At 38.2% G+C, this 17721-nt stretch overlaps 1 protein-coding gene across 6 annotated transcripts in view; it reads left to right on the top strand.

Annotated features, from left to right (window-relative positions):
* The first annotated feature begins 599 nt into the window (after positions 1 to 599).
* SEC16A (SEC16 homolog A, endoplasmic reticulum export factor) overlaps positions 600 to 17721 on the top strand; it is a 64409-nt gene continuing 47287 nt past the window's right edge. For 2 of the 6 annotated variants that reach the window (XM_074210709.1, XM_074210706.1), the window contains exons 1-3: positions 941 to 1109; positions 8647 to 12390; positions 15327 to 15463. In XM_074210709.1, the coding sequence (XP_074066810.1) occupies positions 8722 to 12390; positions 15327 to 15463 (3806 nt within the window). In that variant the 5' untranslated portion in view covers positions 941 to 1109; positions 8647 to 8721. Of the gene's footprint in view, positions 709 to 940; positions 1110 to 1309; positions 7909 to 8646; positions 12391 to 15326; positions 15464 to 17721 lie in introns of those variants that run through there. The other 4 variants (XM_074210711.1, XM_074210707.1, XM_074210710.1 and 1 more) reach the window with 4 other exon arrangements.

Below are 17721 nucleotides of genomic sequence, written 5' to 3'. Positions count from 1 at the left end.
CAAAACTCCAATAGTGAAGTTATTGGTCTCCCATTTCTTTCTCAATCCCTATTTTCTAGGCTGTTGCACTTTTTTACAGATGAGCTTACTATGACCTAGAGAGATAAAAGGACTTGCTTCATTAGCTTTTAAGTTCAACACAAAGGAATAGCATTTATTTTGATCACCTTTCATTTGTTTTGACTATCCATGTCCTTAACTTCATCCTAGAGGCAGGGGAGGCATTACATTTGGAAGTGGAAGACCTATATTCAAATGCTGCCTCGGTCTACTCTTGGGAGACTGGGCAAATCATTTAAATTCCTCAATTGTACAATTGGTTTTGGAGTCAGAGTAGATAGTTTCCGAGGTGTCTTATCTATGCTCTGGGATCCAAATTAGGTTTCCCGGAGTGGGATTCGAGCTAGTGGGCATAAGGAAAACGAAGACAGCGAGTAACAGCCTCGATGGTGTAATTAACCAGGAGTCGATTGTTATTGACCAGGACGTTGACGTTTCTGCGCATGTGTCCAAAAGTCGGGCACCGTCCCCACCCCCTCCAACCTATGACAAGAAGATCCTCGGGAGGCGAAAAAGCCGAACTACAGCGCATGCGTACTCATTCCTCCCAGCTTCGGTTTTCTCCGTAATGGACGGAAATGGCCGAGCTTCCCTGGCAAAGGCCACGGGAGCCAACCTTCAAGACAGATTTTCCAAATTGACTCGTAGGTAAGGAATCTCGCTCCTCCAGGTACCTCACTCTGCAGAAATAACTCGGATATTTTTCTCCGGCAAGAAGTGACTCCCACTTCCGCGAACGCCGGGACGCCAGCGTCGGGGGCGGGGCGAATCGGGGTCACGCCGTGACGCAAGGGTCGGACACGTCGGCGGCGGCGGCGGCGGCCGAGGCAACCGGAGCCGGATGTGCCAAGATGGCTGCAGTGGCTTTGGGGTCTGCCCCGGGGGGAGTCGGAGCCGCCGTCGCCACCGCCGCCGGCGCCGCTGCTTTCCCCCGTGGCTGCTGAGAGTAGCGGACGGGCGGAAGATCGGGAAAAAGTGGTGCGGCCGCAGCGGTCTCCCCGCGGTGGGCTTGCGGGCCAGGGGGGCCCGGCCTGACGGGGCTCTGTCAGGTAAGCAGGGGGTGGGGGGCGGGGGCCCCGGCCGGAGGAGGGGCGCCTCGAGCACCGGGCGCCCCCACTCGTTTGAGCGCTTCCTTCGGAGCCTGCGGGCGCCGCCGCCTCCGGACCGGGGAAGAGCCGGGCGAGGGGACTCTTGATCGGGCGTGGAGGCGGGAGGCCCGGCTCCGAGAGGCTGAGTGAGTGGGACCCGCTCCGAGGCTGCGCAGCTCGTCCGCGCCCCGAGCCTCGGTTTCTCTGCCTGTAAAAGGAGAGGTGTGGAGCTGGATAATTTTCCAGAGTCCTTCCAGCTCGGCATCCCCTGATTTCCGGGGGGGCATTCCAGCACTGACATTCCAGGATTCTAAGCCCAGAACCAGGGGCCCGTAGGAAACCCTCCCCACGCTTGCCTCCATGCCCCTCGTTCGCCTCCTTCCACCCTCTCTGCCCCCCCAAACAGCATTCTTCAGAGAGAGGAGGGGGCGCCCCGGGCAGCCCAGGACTCCGGCCCTTTTTCAGCACTGGGACCCTGGAGGAGTCGCTTCTTCAGAGAAGCAGCTTCCTGAAGTCGGGAGCACCTTTGTGGGAATCCTGACTCTTACTACCTGTGTATTCCTTCAGTCGGTTTTGTTTAATTAAACATTTATAGCTGCCTACTATATATAAGGTACTTTCTCTGGGTCTCTTTTTCCATATCTGCAAAATAAAGAAGGTTGGAATAGGAGATCCATTCCAACTCCCAGATTCTGTAATACTACAAAGATCATCTAGTCTTAACTCATTTCATGAGGAGGAATTGAGGCCTTGAGAGAACAAGAGATTCACCCACAGTCAAAGAATTATTGACTAAACTGTGCTCAGAAGGCAGATCTTTTGACTCTGTGCTATTCTTCTTGCAACATTACCCTCTTTCAATGACTCTTATTTCTTGCATGTTCTTTCCTCGTACACTTGTCCCAGTTCTCAATTCTTAATACAATAAAATGCTTTCTTCACAACCCTTGAAGTAGGTAGGACAATTATAGTAGTCTCCCTTTTAGAGAGAAGGGAAACAACAGTGAAGAGACTTGCTAGTGGTCAGACATCAGTTAACAAGAACAAAGCACTTCCTATGTATCCAAAATTGTGTTAAAGCACAAAGGGTTGTAAATAAAGGCAAAAAACAAGGTACCTTCCCTCAAGGTGTTAACATTTTAATTAGGGTGATGACAAGCAAACAAGTACCTACAAAATAAATAGAAAACAAGTAAATAGAACATTATCTTAGAGGGAAGTAAAAAACTCTGGGGGGTGGGGGGATGACCAAGTAAGACCTGCAGAAAACCAATATAAACTGAGTCTTGAAGGAAGCCAAGAAAGCTAAAAAGTAGAGGAAGAAGACATGGGAGACATCCAAGACAAAGGCACAAAGTCAGGATATATAAGAGCTCTGTTCAAGGAAATGTAAAATAGGTCAATGCAGCTGGACCCTCTAGAGCAGAAAAATTTAAGAAGACTAGACAGGTAGGAAGGAGCAAGGTTGTAAAATGCTATGATTACAGAACCGGGGCTTTAAATTTGATTCTTAAGGGAATTATTGGAATTTATTTAGTGAAGGGTATGTACGATAAGACCATACATTTCTTTTAGAAAAAATCACATGGCTGCTAAGTAGAGGCCAAATTGGAACAGGGAAGCCAAATGGCAGGCTCTTGCAATAGTCCAGGTAAGAGATGATGAGACCTTGTAACTAGGGTGATGGCCATGTGATTTGAGAGAATATACACACAGTGAGGGAGGAGCAGAAGACTCAGGGCTCTTAAAGCTCAACACTAATTTAATTTTCCTAAATCATGCTGTTTCCAGTATTTCTAATTTCTGTTAACTTTTATTATGATTTATCCTTCCCTTTCCTCCCTCATCTTTTTCTTAGAGAACCAATCCTCACTAAATAAAGTCCAGAGGAAGTACTTGCATTGTTATTTCCTTTTTTTTTTAAATAAGCCGAGGATGGAGGAGCTGGGTGGTGCAGTGGATAAAGCATGGGCCCTGGAGTCAGGAGTACCTGGGTTCAAATCCCGTCTTAGACACTTAATAATTACCTAGCCATTTAACCCCATTTGCCTTGCAAAAAAAAAGCTAAAAAAAATAAGCTGAGGCTCAGAGAAGTTTTTGGGATTTAGGCCCTGGAAAAAGGCCTGAACTGATTTAGTGATCCTGGCACTTAACACTCTCTGCCCTTGGGAACTCTTGAGTTTAGGATTCTTCTCTCCAAAATGAGGAGATTACATTTAATGACTCTTAACATCTCTAACAATTCTATATCCTATGATCCTATAGTGGTCTACTAGGTGCTAGGTAAGATCCAAAGTTCAGGTCTGGTTCTTTCCCTTACAGTGTTTATACTATAGTTTAGTAATATATATACAAACACAGATAAGGTGATAGACCATGAATTGGTACAAATCAGTGCTGAGTGAAGACTAAGTAGGGAGGTTATTGATCAGGATGCCAAGAGAGACTATAAAGGAAGAATAGAAATTCACTAGGCTGAGAGGCAGGGAGCACATGCCAAGTAAAAGGAATAGAACAATCACATACCTGAGAAATCTTTTTTGGGGGGGAGAGATTTGATCTGTTTGGTACTCACAATGGGGAAATTTGAGATAATAGCTAAAGAGTAGGTGTACCCAGTTTATGGAGGGCCTCGAATGCCAGGTCAAGTAATTTAAACTGAAATGACTTATTTTTCATAGTTAACAGTTGGAATATTACCTCTGAGCTTTTGGGTACTTTCCAGCATTAAAAGCAGTTGCATAACTTCTGTGACTGTTTGGTCATTTGTTTTCAGAGTTTGGCAGCCAGTTCAAGAAAATTTTTTTTGTTTTTTTGCAAGGCAATGTTGTTAAGTGACTTGCCCAAGGTGATTATTAAGTGTCTCATACTGGATTTGAACTCAGGTCCTCCTGATTCCAGGACCAGTGCTCTATCCGCCAGGCCACCTAGCTGTCCTCCAGGGGAATGTATTTTGGGTAAGGGTAGAATTGTAGAAGCAGCAGGTTGGAAAATTAATCAGACAGAGCAGATAATAACTACAGGGAGAGGAATGTTTTGAGAAAAGAGTATGTAGGGGGAGTGCAGAGAAAAATCAATTTAGCAACCATTAACAGTGAAGGGGAGATACTTTCAGGGAAGGCAATGGGGAGTAAGGGGCATTCAGATCCTGTAATTGCTTCCCTATAACTGTCATCCCTTAGAGCTTGGAACTCATTGGAATTCCTGTGTTAGGAATCAGTGATTTTCTTTTCCTTTAGGATCTTTATTTTTGTATCATTATTAAGGATCAATATTTTAATATAAAGGGCTCCATTGGCAGCCAACTACATGGATGAACGTAAAACTAGATATGGGAATTTTAGTATAGTACATTTTAGCATAACTCTACTTACTTTATAAGCTTGTTCTTTTCTTTTCGCAAGGCAGTGGAGTTAAGTGGCTTACCCAAAGCCACACAGCTATATAATTATTAAGTGTCTGAGGCTGGATTTGAACTCTGGTACTCAGGGCGCCAACTAGCTGCCCCTAAGCTTGTTCTTTTCAAACCACCTTGTGGAGTTTAAGCTGCTAGAGTCTTTTTTCACATCAGTAGATGTGGTATCATGACTGGTTGAATGTGGGCCATAGGTCAAAAAAAAACCCCAGAGCTTAGTTTAAATTAACGTAATTTTATTCGTTCCTTTAGCTATAGTCTAAATTGCTAGTCTCTGAAAGATCTTGGGTGAGATTTCTCGAGATCCCTTGGAATCTTTTTGATAATCTTTGTAGTTAGTTTTTTGATAAATTGCCCCCCCCAAAAAAAAGATTTAGACTCACTTCTCAAAAGAAACCAGAAATCTTTTATTAGGAGAAACTGTAGCATTTTGATTTCTAGACTCTTTGATTTTTGCTCTGAGGTACCCCAGTAGATGAATGTTTTGTCCTTTTACTGAATGAGAAATGGTTTTTTCCCCTTAAGTGTGGCTTTATTTTGGCATTTACTTTTGGATATGACAGGAGCTTTGTTTTTTGTTTTTTCCTTTTAGAGTTGGTTTGTGTATTCCTACAGGGGAAATTTCAGCTGTATTTTTAGCAGGTTTATTATAAGAAGAATTTTAATTATCTTTTTTCCCTGAAAACATGTACAATAGAAACTTTGTATCAGAACACTTTGTAGTAGGCACTTTGAGGTCAGTTACTGCAGTGTTATACTTTTCAATTTTAAACTACTTGTTAGACTGGATGAATGTTGCTAGTTGACTTATCTTTTTAAATATGGATGACCCTGAGTGTTAGAAAGAAGGACATTTCTTATCTTGGAATGTTGCTGGATAGCAGGGAAATCAATTCACCATCATTTGATGTGTAGTTATTATTTTAGAATTATTTTTGTACATTTCAACTTTATCTTGACCTTGATATTATTGTTTGATAACGAGGACAATGTCATATTGCAAAGGAATCAGAGGGCAAAGTAATGCTTTATCATATTGTTGTTGATTGAATCATCTAGCAATTCTTTGAATTACAAACATTTTCTTTTAAGGTTTTTGCAAGGCAGATGGGGTTAAGTGGCTTGCCCAAGGCCACACAGCTAGGTAATTATTAAGTGTCTGAGGCTGGATTTGAACTCCTGACTCCAGGGCCAGTGCTCTATCCACTGTACCACCTAGCCTCCCCCAAACATTATTTCTTTAAATTTCACTGAAAAGTCAAGTTAGTACCTGACTTAAAATCTTTCAAAGAAATAAAAAAAGATGTTTGAGTTTTTCCATATTTAAGTGGGTTGATTTCTTTCTAGTTAAGATTTTTGGTAGAATTTAGAGTGTGGTTTCCACATATCTCATTCTTCCCTGTACTAAAGTTATTTAAAGAGTTGTCACATTATTACAAAGGTAAGATAAAGACAGATAGTAAGAGTTTAGGGGTTTCATTGACACTTGTACTTAAAGGTTCTTATAGACTAAAACATTTTTAAGAGCATCTATTTTATGAGTGCTCAGTTTTGGTGATAGAGCAAGGCATATGTGCAGAAAATGGAATTGTATTAGGAAATTTAACAAAGACACAATTCAGCTTAATTGAAGAGATCATTTTATGAATAATTTATCTATGAGAAGATAAGCTGATTTCTTTGAAAAAATCTTTTTGTCTTCATAAAGATAATTGAAGTTACTCAGTGCAAAATTTTCTATTGAATAAAATGTTATCATTAAATTAAATACCTATGTACATTGTTTTACTACATAATAGAGGAAGAAAGCAATGAAGTAGAATGTTCAAATTGGAGACTGTTTTGGGTAAGGTTGAGTATTGTCACCTATCACATTGCTTTAAAAAACCTGTTGGGGAAGAAATTTTTGTGGGCAGGTGATTTTTTTTTTTACTACATACAATATTTTTAAGTTAACATATCCTTTAAAATTTGGAAGATTCTTGACTTCTTTGAAAAATTAGGGAAAGATTTAAGTGGAAACTTAAAAAGTCAGAATGAAATTCAGGTAAGATTTCTTTTAAGTCAGCAGTTTGGGTTCTGAATGTAGGATCAGGGCTTCAGCAGGATTTTCTTTAAATTTATAGACTAAGACAACCTCCTTATTTTCCACTTCCTTGTTTTTCTGAGAGAAGTGAAATTTAAGTTTAAGAGAGAAATGGAGATAGAATGCAGTTTCCTATCTTTCAGCTTAGTGTTCTTTCCTATTACATTGCTAATTTGACAAAGTTGGGCATAGATCCTGTGAGATGAAGCTCTAGCTGCTGCTCTACCAGGATAAAGTTTTGAAGTGGCCTAGGTAGTGAGAAATTCCTTGTCCATATCTTCTGCACCCTCATTCTTTTTACTTATAGTGACAAATGAGACTTTTGAGAACAGGGATTTTCTGTTGTCTTTGCTTGTATCCCCAGCACAGTATTAACACTTGGAACAGAGGAGAGGCCCTGAGTAAAGGGGACTGACAGGAAGTTTCTGACACTAGTGTTTTTGGAAGGCATCTTCTTCATTAATTGAAATATTTCAAAATATATTTTGTGGAAGCTGAATGAAATTCTGAACCATCATTTTGCATATCTGAGAAAGATTCATTTGTTCTATTATCAGCAACATAAAGAGTTTTAGATTTTCTTACTTGCTTTGATATGGTTCTAGCTTAAAGCAACAGGTATTTATTAAACTCCTATGTACCAGACTTGCTCTTAAGCACTGGGGCAGAAATGAATCCTTTAAAAGGAGAAAATTTATCAGAATGGGTATTTAGGAAAGCTGAGTAAATACATAGACTAAAGTATAAATTATAATAATTATGTTTGAAGATTTTCAAATACAATTCCTTAGGGGATTTTCACCAATATTACTACTTATTTTATTTGATTAGCTAAACTATTTTTAAAAAAGGATTAATAAAAACTAAAGACTTTCAACTGAGATAAGCATGCAACTAGTATTTTATGTGAACAGTTGCCTTAAATTTTGGATATTTTCCAGTTGGAACTTAATGTGTTGCATACTATGGATTTTTTTTCTCTTGTTTTCTGTGGGAACTTTATTGACAATGCTGTCAGTTTTGAAAATTTATAAATTAGGACTTTAGTTTGACATTTAGATGCTACATTAAAATTATATTCAGTTCCCAGCTTTTTTTTTTAAAGGAATGGTTTTTATTTTAAGGCTGCAATTATTTTAGCTATTAAAATAAATCTTGTTTTGTTACAGGGTAGATTTAGAACAATCAACAATCTTATGTTGGTGGCACAATGGACTGAACTTGGCTTCAAAAATACCTGAGTTCAAATCATGCCTCAGGTATTTAGTAGTTGAATGACCATGGGCAAGTTATTTAAGCTTAGTCTTCCTCTAATTCCTTATTTGTAAAGCAAAGCTAATGATAGCACCTTCCTCCTAAGATTGTCATAAGGTTAAAATGGGATAATTTTTGTAAAGTGATTTATAGTCTTATAAATGCTAACTATTAAAAAATGCTTATTAAAAAAGAGATTCTATACATCATGGCATAAAGGACATTTTAGTAAATTTCCTTTTGTAAAGATGAAATAATGGAAAGTATTCTGGTGTGTGTGTGTGTGTGTGTGTGTGTGTGTGTGTGTGTGTATATATATATATTTTAGATTTTTCAAGGCAATGGGGTTAAGTGGCTTGCCCAAGGTCACACAGCTAGGTAATTATTAAGTGTCTGAGGCTGGATTTGAACTCAGGTACTCCTGACTATAAGGCCAGTGCTCTATCTACTACACCACCTAGCCGCCCCAAAAATCATTCTTAAAAATAGAAAAATAACCACAACATGGTGATATACTTTAAAATCAAATAGATTGTCATTTTGATGAAGGTAATGTGGGGATAATATAAAAACATGTAAAAAATATTGTTAGTAAAAGGATTGCATTACTCAGTCCATAAGTGAATTAAAATGAATTAAGAACTTTTTCATAAAGTGATCTTTGAACGTGTGTGTGTGTGTGTGTTTGTTATAACTTTTGCATTTCTTTATAACATTTTGTATTTCTTTAAAAATTTTTCTAGCTTAAGGAGAATCTGTCTTCAGCTTTGTTGGGCATAAAGCATCTGACTTTGCAAGACTGACTTGGCAAGAAGTGAATGATGCAGCCACCACCTCAGACAGTTCCTTCAGGAACAGGTGGACCACCTCCTGTAGGAGGTCCTCGTAATATGTATTGGTCTAATAGCCCATATAGCAGGCGGGCTAATGCACCAGTGACTGCTGTAGCTGGCCCAGTGCAACCTGTTACAGATCCTTTTGCATTTGGCAGACAGACTCCACAAGGAACAACATTAGGCAATCCGTCCAAAGGCAACTCGCTTGTTATGCAAGGTCCTTCCCCATCAATGTTTTCTCAGACACCTGGTATGCATGTACCTCATACCCATGCAGGGGATAATTCACAGGGACATTATACATCTTTATCTGGGCCTGTATCACAACCTGGAGTAAATACAGACTCGTTTACAAATGTATTGGCTCCTGCTGTACTGCCTGGACATGTTATGAATAATAGTGCAGAAATTCATCCAACTGCAGAACCTGGAATTCAGGCTTCATCTGTTGCTTCACATTATAATTCTGGAGCAGGACTTGAAAATTCTTTTGGGGTACATCTTCAGAGTGGTATGCCTCTGCCTTGTAGACCCTCAAGTCAGCAAGATGGTGGTACTCTGGCACCAACTACAGCGTCATTCTTTCCTCAACCTCATCAGCAAACTCCAGTCCAGTGGAGATCAGTTCAAGGAAGTCCACAGGCTGCAGTTCAGCATTATTCACCATATGTAGAACCACCTTCTCAGAATGCTTCTGGTACTTCTCATTTTCTTACTCAAACAAATATGCATCAAGTTCCTGGACATCAGCAACATGTTCCATTAGTTTCTACATCAGGACCCTTGGTTGTCAGTGAAAGGAATGAGATAGTCCCTCCTCAGCGTAGCAACTACACAGCAAATAACTTTCAGCCTGAAAATATGTTTAGGCAAAATCCAGGAGTTAATAGTTGGCCCAGTCAGGATTTCAGGCAGAATCTAGGAGCAAGTAAACAACATTTACCAGACCCTACTCTAGTTAATCCCATTGCTCAGGGAAATAACTTAGAAAACCAAGCACGGTATAGAACTGAGACTGTAACCAGTAATGTACTCTCAGAAGCAAATTCAGGAACTATGATGATGTTTTTCAAAGGGGAAGAGACAGAAAATGAGGAAAATCTTTCATCAGAAAAAGCAGACACGACTATTAAGTCTGATTTTGATGGCTTTCCACCAAATTCTGGACATGGAGGACATCATCTTCATTCTATGCAGATTGGAGCAAATGTCCCCCTTCAGGCATCAGTTCCTAAAGGTTCAGCTAATGAGTCTATTCAACAGGGAATAGAGGCCCAGCAATACTTTTCTCAGTCTACAAGTAACCAACATGATAAACAAACCACTAAAAACTGTGACATTTATGTTAATGATGATAAGGCTTGTACTGTTAAAACTTGTGGTGCCATTGGCTCACAATATGAAAATATTGAGAACTTAGAATGCATTCAAAATCAGGAAGTCCCACCAAGTGAACCTCCAAATTTGAATCCTTCCTCTCCAAATGATCAGTTCAGATATGGGCCACTTTCAGGGCAGTCAGTTTCAAAGCACAATATTGTAAGTTATGCTGAAGGAGGGCCAAATCTAGAGGCACCTGATTCAATACCTCATCCAGTCCGATCTGATAGTGTATCTTCCAACTATAGTAGTGTAAGTCATAGGAGTATTTCTAGTTCAACAAGGCCCCAAGAATCAGTGGGCACATTTATTCAGCAAGAAGTTGGGAAGCCTAATGAAGAGACTTCAGATAGTTTCTTTAAGCAGATTGATTGTTCTCCTTTAGTAGGAGAGACAAATGATAATATAAATAAGAATTATCATAGTAATCTCTCCCAGCCTCCAACCCCAAGTCCTCCTAAACCCACAGGAATATTTCAGACCAGTGCAAATAGTTCTTTTGAACCAGTAAGATCACATGGAGTTGGAGTAAAACCTATTGAGGCAGACCGAGCAAACATGGTAGGTGAACTGAGAGAGAATCATTCCAAGCAGAACAACAGTAGTAAACCAGCTGTTACAGTACCAGCTGCTTCACCAGGTAATCTGGAACAACCTCCAGACAACATGGAAACATTCTTTACCCCTCAGGCACAGCATTTGCCTCATACAACTGATGAAGCTCTCCGTGGAGGAGGGGCACTTTTGGAAAATGTGCCCATAGCATCTGAAAAACGACCCTCAAGGGCTCAAGGTAGCACTAAAAAGTGTGAGAGCCCTGCAACTACTTTGTGGGCACAGAATGAACTACCTAACTTTGGAGGAAATGTCCTTCTTGCACCAGCTGCTCCTGCACTTTATGTACCTGCCAAAACACAGGCGTCTGAAATTATTCAACCTCCAGATGAGGGTTTATCCAATCTGCAGTCATGTAAACCAGGCTCTATACCTATACATACACCTCAGGATGGCAATGTGTCCTCTGAAAATCTTGAGAACCCTCCCAAAATGGGAGAAGAAGAAGCCCTTCAGTCTCAGGCAAGTTCTGGTTATGCAAGTTTATTGTCTTCACCACCCACTGAATCTTTACAGAATCAACCAATCTTGATTGCCCAGCCTAATCAGAACTATAATTTGACCCAGCCCATTAATTTTTCTGTTTCATTGTCTAATCAGTTAAATCATAATGAAAATAATCCTTCTTGCAAAGATCCTGCAATGGGGGACAAGTCTTCCCCAAGCAATCAGTCTCTTTGTGCTGGTATACCTGGGGAAAGCATTCCCTTATCTGGGACTCAAACTGCATCTCCTGTTAATTCACCATTATCTACCAATCATTCCCATACTAATTTTTCACAAAGTCCTGGTACCACTTCTGAAATGGTTTGTAATCAATCTCCCAATTTACTAGTTCAACCACCATCTCATCAAATGCCATTTAACTTGGTTGCAGAATGTCAAAAAAATCAGAATTCAGAAAGCTTTTCTTCTGAATATACTATTAAACCAGTGGTTAATTTATCTGCTTCTCTGGGAACTAATCTCCCTACTGGAAACACCAGTGTAATGTTAGTTCCACCAGTGAATAGCACTCTAATATCCCATGCTAATAAAGCAAATCTCACCAATTATAAGGAAGAAACCTCTGGAGCACTTGACTTTACACTGAACCGAACTTTGGAAAATCACAGTACAGACAATTCTGTGCGGGTACATAGTACATCACATTCTAGTGGGCCAACTTTTTCTCAACAAGCCAACACTAATCATAAAAGTCAGTCTGGGCCTGAATTGCATGATAAAGAACATTTCTACCAACAGGTAACAAAAGATGTACAGCACCAGATTGCCCTTGATAAATCTCAGCCAGAGGCCTTACCTCCTCAGCAACAAGGGCCATCAGTTGCTCAGGTGACCAAGACATCATCTGATCCTTCAAAATCTGAAAATCAACCCGATTTACCATCAGCAAATTCATCCCAGCTGCCAAACCAGGGTAAGATGGAACAACAGCAGATCTCACAATCATCTAGTATTCCGACAACCTCAGCTCATTCTAGCCAATCAGCTAATCAGCAGGAGCAGCAGTGGCCACCATCACAGACTCCTCAGAATGCTTTTGGTCCACCTCAAAATCTGTCAGCATATTACTATTATAGGCATTTTTATGCCTATCCTGAGTATCAACCACCTTATCCTTCAGATCCTAGATCAGCTTCCCTTTATTACCCGGTAAGTGTCCTTTTTTTTTTAAACTAACCTGTATAACTATTTTTTTTTTAGATTTTTGCAAGGCAAATGGGGTTAAGTGGCATGCCCAAGGCCAAACAGCTAGGTAATTATTAAGTGTCTGAGACTGGATTTGAACTCAGGTACTCCAGACTCCAGAGCCACTGTGCAACCTAGCCGCCCCTATTTATAACTATTTTATTGTTCATTGTTTTTGTTTTGATATTTGAGTCCATGATCAGGATACATGTTATATTGGATAGGATGATAGCCAGTGTATAAACTTAGGAAGCTTTGCTCTAATTTTTACTCTAAAGACCATTTTAAGAAACTTGAGAAATAACTTTTGACTCATTTTAACATCATGGGGGGGGATCATTAGGATGAATATTTTATTAAACTAATGGAATCATAGCCAAGAAAAATAAAGAGTATAAAATTTTCTTTAATGTTGATTAAAACTAGCAGGTAAGAGGAAAAAACTTATTTGCTTAGTTAATATTTACTTAAGTGCCTCAGAGATATGTGATTACATCACATATGAAATCTCTGATAATGCAGATTACAGTCTTCTATATTTAGTAGATGATCTTAATGACTTGCTGATATCAAAAATATTGGTGGCTAAATGGTGGTACTGAATTGGTGTCTAAAACTAGTTTTTTCTTGAATTTAGCTAATCTTTTCTTTAGACAGCAATTCCCTGACGGGGTTTGGGGGGGTGGCATACATATGAAGCCTTTCTACAGCAATATAAACCACTCAGAGCTTGCCTTTTCTTAGTATATCTTTCAATAACCTTGGGTCACTTGTAGGTTTCTTTTGTGGAGTTGCTATAGTTAGCCTTTAGTTGAGGATAAAGTGATATTTGTAATGAAAATTTTGGAAAAAACAAACACAAAATTAGCCTATTTACCTAATGAAGAAAAGTAAACTTAGAATGATAGAATTTTGGCTCCATGACCTTAGAGCTTAAATATTTCAAGACCTTTCCCTGTATCTCCCTTTACTTCCTCCCCCCCTCCTTTTTTAATAAAATAAATATTTTATTTTGAATTTTAACAATTTTTCCCCTAATCTTGCTTCCCTCCCCCACCCCCCACAGAAGGCAGTCTGTTAGTCTTTACATTGTTTCCATTTAAGTTGAATGTGATGAAAGAGAAATCATATCCTTAAGGAAGAAAAATAAATAGCAAAATTACATAATAAGGTAAAGGGTTTTTTTTTTTAAATTAAAGAGTAATAGTCTTTGATTTTTGTTCAAATTCCACAATTCTTTCTCTGGATACAGATGGTATTTTCCATCACAGATACCCTAAAATTGTGCTTGATTGTAGCACTGATGGAAGGAGCAAGTCCATTAAGGTTGATCATCACCCCCATGTTGTTGTTAGGGTGTACAATGTTCTGGTTCTGCTCATCTTGCTCAGCACCAGTTCATGCAAATCCTTCCAGGCTTCCCTGAATTCCCATCCCTCCGGGTTTCTAATAGAACAATAATGTTCCATCACAAAAGTATACCACAGTTTGTTAAGCCATTTAGCAATTGATGAAAATTCAATCAATTTCCAATTCTTTGCCACCATAAACAGGGCTGCTATGAATATTTTTGTACAAGTGATGTTTTTACCCCTTTTCATAATCTCTTGAGGGTATAGATCCAGTAGTGGTATTGCTGGATCAAAGGGTATGCACATTTTTGTTGTCCTTTGGGCATAATTTCTCCAGAAAGGTTAGTTGAGTTCACAGCTCCATCAACAATGTATTAGTGTCCCAGATTTCCCACATCCCTTCCAACATTGATCATTATCCTTTCTGGTCACATTGGTCAGTCTGAGAGATGTGAGGTGGTACCTTAGAGATGCTTTAATTTGCCTTTCTCTAATAAGTAGTGATTTACAGTTTTTCATATGACTTTGGATTGCTTTGATATCCTCATCTGTAAATTGTCTTTGCATATCCTTTGACCATTTGTCAGTTGGGGAATGGCTTGTTTTTTAAAAATTCGACTTAGTTCTCTGTATATTTTAGAAATGAATCCTTTGTCAGAATACTAGTTGTAAAAATTGTTTCCCAGTTTACTACGTTTCTTTTGATCCCCCCCCCCACCCCCCACTTTTTACAGATAAGAAAACACAGCTCAGGAGAGATGAAGTGACTTCTTCTAAGTCACAAAGCTAATTGGTGTCAAGACTGCAGGTTTCTCAATAGTCTGGTATGCTTTCCACAGTTTTGTTTGGCTGATGTAGGAAGAGAGGATTTGAGCTAGGGAACAAGATTTAATATAAGTTTCCCTCTAAGATTCCATTTGAAACTTTTCATTTCTCTCTTCAGATTTTCAAGCTAAGTTATAACATTTAATCAGATGTTCATATTAATGGTTTAATTATAGAGAACTTTGAGATTCTTTGACCTGCCATGAGGAAATCATGTAAGAACAGAATATTGTATGACCAGATCTCATTTTAGTTCTAGAACATCCAGGCAAATTTAATTGCTAGAAGGATGCCTCTGTAATAGAGGTGAATAATAATTAGAATCATGGAATCTTAGAATTTTAGAGCTGAGGAAGAAGTCTAATGGTTCCAAGGCAGGTTGGTCACAGGTAGAGATGGTGTTGTCTGCTGCTTTGTTGGCAGTTTTTGAACAAGATTTATATATATATATATATATATATATATATATATATATATATATACACACACACACATATATATACACACATATATATATATATTTAGTGAACATGAGTAGTTTTTGATGCTACTAGAGAAAGTTAACTGCAAGATATTTTCGTGAGTATCATTTTTATGGTTGTTTAAATCCCAGTTCACTTCTATTTAGAAAGAAGTTTATATCCAGACTAACTATGCTGATTTATTTATTAAAGGATGTTTATATTGTAATTTACAAACTTTGTAAGACTTCTTTTTTCCTAGGAGGATGCCTATGGCCCATATGACCCTCGTTATAGACATTATGATAAAAGTGCTGCTTATGCTGAAAACTATAGATATGTTGAACCAGAGCGTCCAAGTTCCAGAGCTAGTCACTACTCAGATCGACCATCTTCCAGGTATGAAAAATTATTTAGTTTTTCTAATTTAGTATATTCTGTTTAAATGATGCTAATTCAGTTATTTGGACAGTGTGCTATACCTTAGGCAACTACTCTAAATGCCATAAATCAGCAAATGTAAATTTCCTATCAATATTCGAAATAAATTGGGGAATTAATGTTCTAAAAATTTGAACGTAATGTGCTAAAAACAGTTTTAATTGTTCATTTAAAAGAAACTAAAAAAGTAGGGCTAATTTTAGTTTAATTCAACCTCATATTTTAAGTTGTGAACTGTGGTAGAAAAGGCTTCTGGGTAGGAGCACTGAAGAACTATATACTCTGACCTCTATACTCCCCTTCCCCATTTTTTTAAGAAGGTGATTTTCCCCTATTTCAGAGAAATACTAAGGAATTTGTTTCTGCTCTGCTTACTGCCACAGACAGATCCAGCATATAATTTTCCTATAGTTGAGGAGGTTCTGAAGTTTTTGAAAAAGTGATGAAAGAAAATAGAGAAGTGCTTAAGTACTTTACCTTTCACTTTTGGCAAAGCTGGTCACCCAAGGCTCCTGATCAAGCCTCAAGTTTAGTTGGTAACACAGACTTTTGTGTATTGGGGGGAGGTGGGAAAGGGTTAAGCAGATTAAAAAACTTAGATCTATTACTCTTCAAAATGCTAATGATTTTAGTAAATATGGTAATCCATTTTCTTCTCGAGGACATAAATTTTCTTGTATTCTTTGAGTGAATACTAATAATGTTGACTAGTTTTTTATGTATTTGTGTGGTTTATGTATGTATTTGTGTGTATACACAATGTTATGAAAAAAGATTACAACTTAAAGTGAAATTTTAATTTGCATACTTTGAGACAGTATGTACAAAAATTCTATATATGTGTCTGTATACATAAGTGTATGGGATATATATGTGACTTTACATCAGAAAATTAGTATCCATACATTCTATTTTAAACTTCCTACCATATGTGTTGGAAAATATTGTTTTTTCCCTTAGATTTCTTCCTCTAGAAATTGTCCTTTAAAGAGGAATCTTTTGTTTTATTTCTTTACTATAATTTTTGTTTTTGCTTTTTTCTTTCCATTTCTATCCACTCTTCCTGACATTTATCATATAAATTTAACCATCCTAGCCAATCCTCCTTTTTCTTTTCTGAACTAATGTAGCTTTGATTTTGGATAGCTTACTTGAATATTAGACACTAAGACTTTAAGTAGTAGCATTGTTAATTTTTGATAGCTGAATGGACTATGTCATCCACTAGATGGTTTGTATATATAACAAAAGATCAGGATAGACTCATAGAATCTGAAAAATGAGGATCTATCCTATTAGACTTACATTTTCTTGTGCGTCTGTTTTACAACTATTTTTGTTATGTTTTTACCTAAGTAAGATTTGAACTCAGGTATTTCCTCCTCTGTAAAATTAAGGGGATGGATTACATGATCTCTCACAATTCTTTAAACTTAGATTTTTATAAAATCTATTAAAGTGATTTTACTTTATGGAGAATAGTATTCTTTTATTTGTTGTTTTTGCAAGTCAATGAGGTTAAGTGACTTGCCCAGGGTCACACAGCTAGGTAATTATTAAATGTCTGAGGCTGAATTTGAACTCGGGTTCTCTTGACTCCAGGGGCTGCCTCTAATAGGATTCTTTTTTTTCTGATAATTTTTTTTGAAGCACTATATATATGGTATTTTAGATTTATTTATTTAGAATTTTACAATTTTTCCCCCAGTCTCACTTCCTTCCCCACTATCCTCCGCAGAAGGCAGTCTGTTAGTCATTATATTGTTTCCATGGTATACATTGATTTAAGCTGAATGTGATGAGAGAGAAATTATGTCCTTAAGGGAAAAAAATAAAGTATAAAAGATAGCAAAATTACAGAATAAGATAGCAGGTTTTTTTTTTTAATTAAAGATAATAGTCTTTGGTCTTTGCTTAAATTCCACAATTCTTTCCTCTGGATACAGATGGTATTCTCCATCATAAATACCTCAAAATTGTGCCTGATTGTTGCACTGATGGAATGAGCAAGTCCATTAAGGTTGATCATCACCCCCATGTTGCTGTTAGGGTGTACAGTGTTCTTCTGGTTCTGCTCATCTTGTTCAGCATCAGTTCATGCAAATCCTTCCAGGCTTCCCTGAATTCCCATCCCTCCGGGTTTCTAATAGAACAATAATGTTCCATCACATACATATACCACAGTTTGTTAAGCCATTTAGCAATTGATGAAAATT

This window comes from Macrotis lagotis, chromosome 1 (assembly GCF_037893015.1).
Source record: "Macrotis lagotis isolate mMagLag1 chromosome 1, bilby.v1.9.chrom.fasta, whole genome shotgun sequence".
NCBI classification, from domain to species: Eukaryota; Metazoa; Chordata; class Mammalia; order Peramelemorphia; family Peramelidae; genus Macrotis; species Macrotis lagotis.
The sequence above is the reverse complement of the archived record's forward strand: the minus strand, read 5'-3'. Positions and strand labels throughout refer to the sequence as shown.